The 6929-nt window shown below is 38.5% G+C and overlaps 1 protein-coding gene across 3 annotated transcripts in view; it reads left to right on the top strand.

Annotated features, from left to right (window-relative positions):
* Positions 1 to 5021, top strand: part of podn (podocan) — a 46343-nt gene extending 41322 nt beyond the window's left edge. For all 3 annotated transcript variants that reach the window (XM_014024673.1, XM_014024671.1, XM_014024672.1), the window contains exon 11: positions 1840 to 5021. In XM_014024673.1, coding sequence (XP_013880127.1) covers positions 1840 to 2008 — 169 coding nt within the window. In that variant the 3' untranslated portion in view covers positions 2009 to 5021. The remainder of the gene's footprint in view (positions 1 to 1839) is intronic.
* The last annotated feature ends 1908 nt before the right edge of the window (positions 5022 to 6929 follow it).

Genomic DNA, 6929 nt, shown 5'->3' with positions numbered 1-6929 from the left:
AAATATAGGACCTGTATGCAACTTATCAGCATTTCACATTTCTTAGGGATGAATGAATAAATTCTTTGCACTTAATCTTCACTAAAACAAGTGTGTAAATAAATTAAACATCACTCTACAAACAAGAGCAAAAATAAATAGTAAGAATCAGTCAGTTAATTATTAATACCTTCTACAGTCTGAGCATCATGTGGAGATCAGCCTCTCTCTCTCCTGCAGGGAGCAGTTTTTATCACTGCTCTCGTCGTGTCGCTCGTATTCAAAAACAAAATCTGTGTTCTTCCTTTCTTCTGTCCATCAAGAGATAATCCACAGGCAACATTCTGCTGATGTCAAAACTGTAAAAAGCGTGCTGTCCTCGCTTCTGCCCGCTAGAACCACCGGAGTGAGAGGAGGTTCTGCTCGGTTGGAATCATGGAGACACTTTTGGACCGAGGCTGAACCGAGCCGAACTGCAAAGCTGCTGCCAGGGTGGAGAGTAGTTGTAGCTCCGGTTTAAAACGTTCACGGTTCTGTTCCCCCTCAGAAAACTTGTGCGTGACAACTTTGCAGTTAGCTTCAACTCTGTTTCTGATGAAAATAGAAAGTTCTGCCGACATTCTTGCTAACTTGTTAGCACAGCATGTTGTTGTGATCACGTGAGCGCTGCATGCTGGAGCCAAGTGCTGCTGGATAGAAACACTGGAGTGGAGGCAGTGAACTGCTGGAATGGACTGCTAATATTGGATATTTTTTAAGCAGGCCGATAAAATCCGATACTGGTTTTTTGGCTGATATCGGACCGATATCCGATATCAATATCGGGTCGGGACACCCCTACTAAAAACTTAAAAATCATGTATCATTTTCCTTCCATTTCACAATTATGTTTTTGTTATTTTTGATCTTTTTTTAATGTGGATGACCTACGGACCAGTTGTTGAGTTTGTGGATTTAATGTTTGGCCTTAGAGCAGAACTCTTCAACCAAATTATCAACAGCTCAGAGGCCAGACATTCAGCAGTTAAATAAATACAGTCTACTTTAAATGTTTTATTACTTAAAATGTATTTTTACCTCCGCCAAGGGCGAGGTAATGTTTTTGGTTGTTTTTGGTCTGTCCGTCTGTCTGTCCGTCTGTCGTTCTGTCTGTGGACAACATTACTCAAAAACTTGTGGACGGATTGTCATGAAATTTTTACCACTTGTGGATACTGGGCCAAGGAATGCAACATTAAATTTTGGTGATGTTCCAGATCACGATGTGGATACAGGAATTTTTTTTCTTTTAACACTCTGACATCGGCAAAGCCGCGATGCTTTCACAGGGCATGGGTTTCAAAGTGTCCAGCAGGTGGCACTGTAGTATTGGTGTGCCCCTTTGTAACTCTGTTACAGGATGGGGGAAATTGGTCTTGGCGGAGGTTTGCACTCTCCGAGTACTTCTAGTTTTATATTAAATGAAGTCATTTGCACAGTACTGACACTTGGACTGATATATTTGTCATTTAAACCTTAAAAAATTGTATTTTTTAAATGAACTCATCAGGGGGCCAGACTGAAGTCATTTGTGGGCCAGAAGTGGCCCACCAGCTGCCACTTGAATAGCCCTGCTTTAAATGTTCTTGGCTGGGAACAAGCTTCATATACATGTATATATTTAATCAATGGCTGGATTGTTTACAGAGCAGGACTACATCCAGTGAAACAGAAGTAACTTTTATTTTAAGCCTGCGAGCTCTTTTGGTATACTCAAAATAACACTGCCAGTCCAGGAAAAGACTGCTCCGTTCTGTGCTCTGACACATACTGTATGTTAAAACCCCATTTTAACCATGCCCCTCTGCTTTTTGTTTACAGCTTTAACCACCTGTCTGTGCACTCCATAGATGAAAGCTCTTTTGCACATCTGGTCAACCTGCAAGTGCTGGACTTCGGTACAGGAAACACAGAGATTTCCTTTAAAAAAGAGGAAATGGAGGTGGATAAGATGGAGGAAGAGGAGGAGGAGGAGGAGGAGGAAACATAAAACACTCTCCTGCAAACAGACTCTGAACTGCATTTTTTTGTCAAGAACAACAACAAAAAAAGAAGTTTTTAAAGGCGACTGTACCTCTGAGTTCTGTTTCCCACTGAGGCACAGTCAGGTATATTCTGGTGCAGGTTACTGGACGAAATAACTTTCCATTGTGTAGGATGCTTAGTATTGTATATCTTTAATATTTGTATTTGATGCTTGTCATGCAACAAAATGATGTTTGCTGTGCCTTAACATACATGAGATTGTTTTAGCTCAACAACAATAATGTGAGAAATTCTGGCCTCCCATATTTTAAATATATTTTGAGTTGCTGGGAACCATTTTTTCTTTTATAATACCATGTTTGAATTTCAATGGAAACACTAAAGCCACAGTAACCTGGTGAAGAAAAGCATCCTGCAGTTCATTATTGTTGAATGCCTTCTTAATGACAACCTAATTACACACTAGAACAAAATCTTTTCTCTTTCTGTTGCAGCAGATTGAACAAAATCAACCAAAAGACAGAAAGATTTAGTTTATAACGACAAAACCGGGACTTTATCCCTGCTGAGCTTGAGAGCCACAGTTCTAAAAATAATTTTAAAGAGACTTGATCCAGTTTTCTGGATAAAACTGCCATCCTATTTGTAAATGTTTACTGCCTGTCATTGCAGACAAAAGGCAACAATGTTTTACTTATGTTCCTGCGGCGTTGGCGAGATATCTCTTCGACAGCTAAATGAATTTTAATGAAACTCTTGGAAAGTAATCATTATGAGTATACGTAAAACAAAATGGCTTTTAGAGTCAATTCAAGATGGCTGCCACAGCTGTGTGACCTCATCAAACAGAAAAACGGCTCATATAATCCAGCCGATCGTACAAATATTTGGTGTGGAAGAAGCTAAAATTGATACTCAACACAAATTCTACATATAATGCTAAATATTGTAGCATAAAACTTTGTCATTAACTGTCGTTCAATCTGTCTGTTAGCTAAATTTCCCATGAACCACTTAATGGATTTTAATAAAACCCCCAGGAAATAGCTCTTTGATGTAAATCAATTACCCCAACTCAAGATGGCTGCCACAGCTAATGGACATTGGCCATCACAACATTAGTTATTACTCAGTCAGTTTAACAGATCTTGAGCTCAAATGTTGGTGTGGTAGTAACTGAGAGTCATTCTTAGCACATTATCTGAGGTCTAAGACATCTTGTATGAGCTCACATGTGCTGGGTGTTATGACCAAAAATTTACATCACGTTATTTTGAACAATTATACCAATATTGTGGTATTTGAAGGTATCTTTTATTTTCATGCTGGTAGTACCTCTGGCAAATGCATCTGCAAGACATGTTTGACTCAAGTGTCCTGAAGCTCTTCCACTTTTTGGATAAGGAGGGATTAATGTTGTTTGATTAACATCCGAGCTTTTAAAGCCATAGTTTCACTCAACAGAAACTTTCCCTTTCAGGCACAAGTTCTTCTTGAGCATCACCCTCGGCTGTTGAGTCTACCGCTTCTCTTTCCATCTTTTCTGTATCTCTACCACGCTCACTACCTCTAACAATGGCTGTGTCCAAATTCAAGGGCCACGAAGGCTGAGTTTGTCGATCGCTTACGTCACCGCACCGCGCCGAAGGCTGCCCAAATTCGAAGACTCCTCCAACGCGGCTCACAAATGCACCCTCCCTTTTCCTTGATTTGAAGGACCGCTTTAAACCTTCAATTTTTATACTGCCAGATTTTTAGTTAAAATTGTATTCCTTTCCCGCGGTTTGTCCACCATTACAAGCAAACGAAAAAAGTCACCGGTCAGCCTGCAATGCATCATGGGACAGGGGAAGGATCCACCGGACCCATCACTCAAATCTGGGGAAAAGAAGGACACATTTGTGGGATGCATCGGAAGAATCTTAGAATTTGGACAGCCTTTGGTGCGGCACAGTGATGTAAGCAGCCGACAAGTTCGGCCTTCGATCAAAGCAGCTTAAATCGTCCAAATTCATGGCCACTTTCTTTCTGTCTTTGAGGTCGACAAAGGATCCGGACCAGGTAGATCGGGTCCTTTGAAAGGTGCAGTCCCTGAATCTGGACAGAGCCAATGACACCAGCTGCTTTATTTAATGCATGTGCTTCAACGTTGCAGCAAGCCAAAATGTCCACCGTGAGACAGTTCAATGGCAGCCGCAATGTGCTGAATGTTGCTCAGGCTATTTACACCTGTATGCAGGTATACAGAAAATTAACAATGTAACAAAAATATAGATATAAAATGTTTTTGGGGTAGGAACTTGTATACTGCCCAGCTCTAGTTTATGTTTAACATCATTTACAATGTTTGACCAAAAAATAAAAAGGCTATAACTGTCATTACTCAGCATAAAAGAAGGCATTGGCGATATGCATTTCTTTAAGGAAAATTAGACCTTTATTTTTTAAATCTCTGGCAAAGTTTGCTTGTCATTAGGTGGAATACACATTCAAAGTGCTTTCTGAAATTCTCTTGTGAACATTCTAAGCTGTGTTAACCTGATATGTTTCCACTGCACCAGGTGTAACAAGTGGAAACTGTGATGAAAGCGTTTCTGTTCTTTAACATGCAGTGAAACAGGTTCTTAAACATCATATAAAACATATTAAACATGTAGGATGAGATGAACTTACTCTAAATTCAGGTTTTGAGATGAGAATGACCGTGTTGTTAGCAGAAACCTAACATTCCTGCAGTGCTGTTTGTGTGCATGTTCTGTCATTGTGTTTCTGTTTTAAAATTCCAAACAAAAAGCACTGCCATCACATTAGAAGCTTCAGTTTATGTTGCAGCTGATCCTTCAATCCACTCCTGTGTATCACAGAAACAGTATTTTTAAAACATTGTAAAATATTCACCTTCAAACATTCACTGTATTGAAATGAATACAGTAATCACATCCAGTAATATTGTATTGTCACGTACAGTATACATTCACTGAATAATAAAGCAATAAATTATATATATAAAAAAGAAATAAGTGTGTTTCTAATATTCTATATAGAATTCCAGTTTTTCAAGCGGTGGCATATATAAGATGTTTCCTAAAAAAGGTTAAATAGGTAAATTAAGCACTTTAGAAATTAGTTTCCAGTATTACTGCATTTAAAACAGAACAAACACAATTTACTTCTTTTAAACATTTTTGTCAGTCTTTGTTGCAATTTATCTGAAGTTTGTAGAATAAACAGCGGTAGCCAAACATAATACAACCCCGTACATACTGTACATGATATCTACAGGGTATGTACCTGGTACAAGGTTGGTATCTGGTACCTAATGGTTAGGTACTTGATTATACTGGGTATAATCCTGGTATGTATCAAAAAATAAATATAATCAAGTCCATACTGGGTACAGCCTGGTACTTAATAGGTATATGCATGGTGCTAGTTTTATATGTACAACGTACTGGCCCAGTGCTCACAAGTTACTTACCTGGTACCTATAAAGTATATACCAGGGTAATAAATACCAGGTATTTTGGGTAAATACTGTTGTATAACTTTTTAAGTACCAGCATGTACCAGGCTATGTTATGTATTACTACCTAAAAGGCAAAAGAGCTGTGACAATAAGTGTACAGATTAAACAGCAGACAGATAAATTAAACTATGACCAAAAGATTTTTAAAATCTTGTACTCATTAAAATAAATATTGTTTCAGGGCTCTTAAAAAGGTGTTCTTTGTGAACATGAGGCTGACGCAATGAAAAAGATTTGCCATCTGTAGACAACCCTCATGGTTTGTCTTGTTTGATTTTTTTTTAGCACCAATTAGTTTTGCACCACAAAGTATATATATATATATATATATATATATATATATATATATATATATGTAGGTTTTGTGGAACCACCACACTTGTGGTCTGGATCTATGTTTTACTGTGATTTCAGCGTCAAAAACACATCCAACGTTTCAAGTTGGACGCTTGTACACTTTGAGGTCAGACACGAGTCAAAATTGCTCTTGATGCACATGACGCACTGTGCATTTTTGCATTGTAAAGCCCGGCAAGCCTCAATCGTCCTGGCCTTATTCTGCCCTGGTTGTGTTTGCTTTGAGCAGAGTCCCACCTCGATGTGAGCTGGGATCATCATAAACATGCAAAAATCGTATCTTGTTTTATTTGCAACACAACAATGGACTACACCAAGCTCAAAGGAAAAGAACAGAAGACTGTACCGGACAATCCATCAGTATGATGCTGAAGACGAGAGTTCAAGATGACAAAGAACGGTTAGCTCATGCTATGCTTATTGTTGTTACTAACTTGCTACTTTTATTGTTTGGTTGAAAAAAGTGCTACAGTCACTGCAAACAGTTCACGTAAAGTTAATCTTATCCGTGTGATGTAACCCCCATGATCAGTGAACCAGTCAACGAGCAACACTATTTGACAGGGATGTCAACGCAAACACGCAGTGCCTGGGTTTGAACCCTGTCTGGTCCTTACAATGCAAAAATGCCATAAGGTTTATTTTGTCTTTTTCAAGACTTTTTTTTATCCAGATGGGGTAAAATCTTAACATTTTTACTGAATCCACCCTATGGGGACACTATTCCCCTTCTAGTTTCAGATCGAAAAATTGAGTTTTGAGTCCATTTAAATTATATGTGGATGATGACATCACTTCGATCCCTGTCTATTAAAGGTAAAACACCAATGATGTCTTAGAAGTATTTCAGACAATCCCACAAAAGATTCTGTACAAAAATAAATACATAAATAAAGAAATAACTTAAAATTGAAATGCAGTAGTATAAAATATAATGAACACCTTATTTGTATAAATGTGAGAAGACAGACAGACAGACAGACAGACAGACAGACAGACAGACAGACAGACAGACAGACAGACAGACAGACAGACAGACAGA

This window comes from Austrofundulus limnaeus, unplaced genomic scaffold (genome assembly GCF_001266775.1).
Source record: "Austrofundulus limnaeus strain Quisiro unplaced genomic scaffold, Austrofundulus_limnaeus-1.0 Scaffold435, whole genome shotgun sequence".
NCBI lineage: Eukaryota > Metazoa > Chordata > Actinopteri > Cyprinodontiformes > Rivulidae > Austrofundulus > Austrofundulus limnaeus.
The sequence above is the reverse complement of the archived record's forward strand: the minus strand, read 5'-3'. Positions and strand labels throughout refer to the sequence as shown.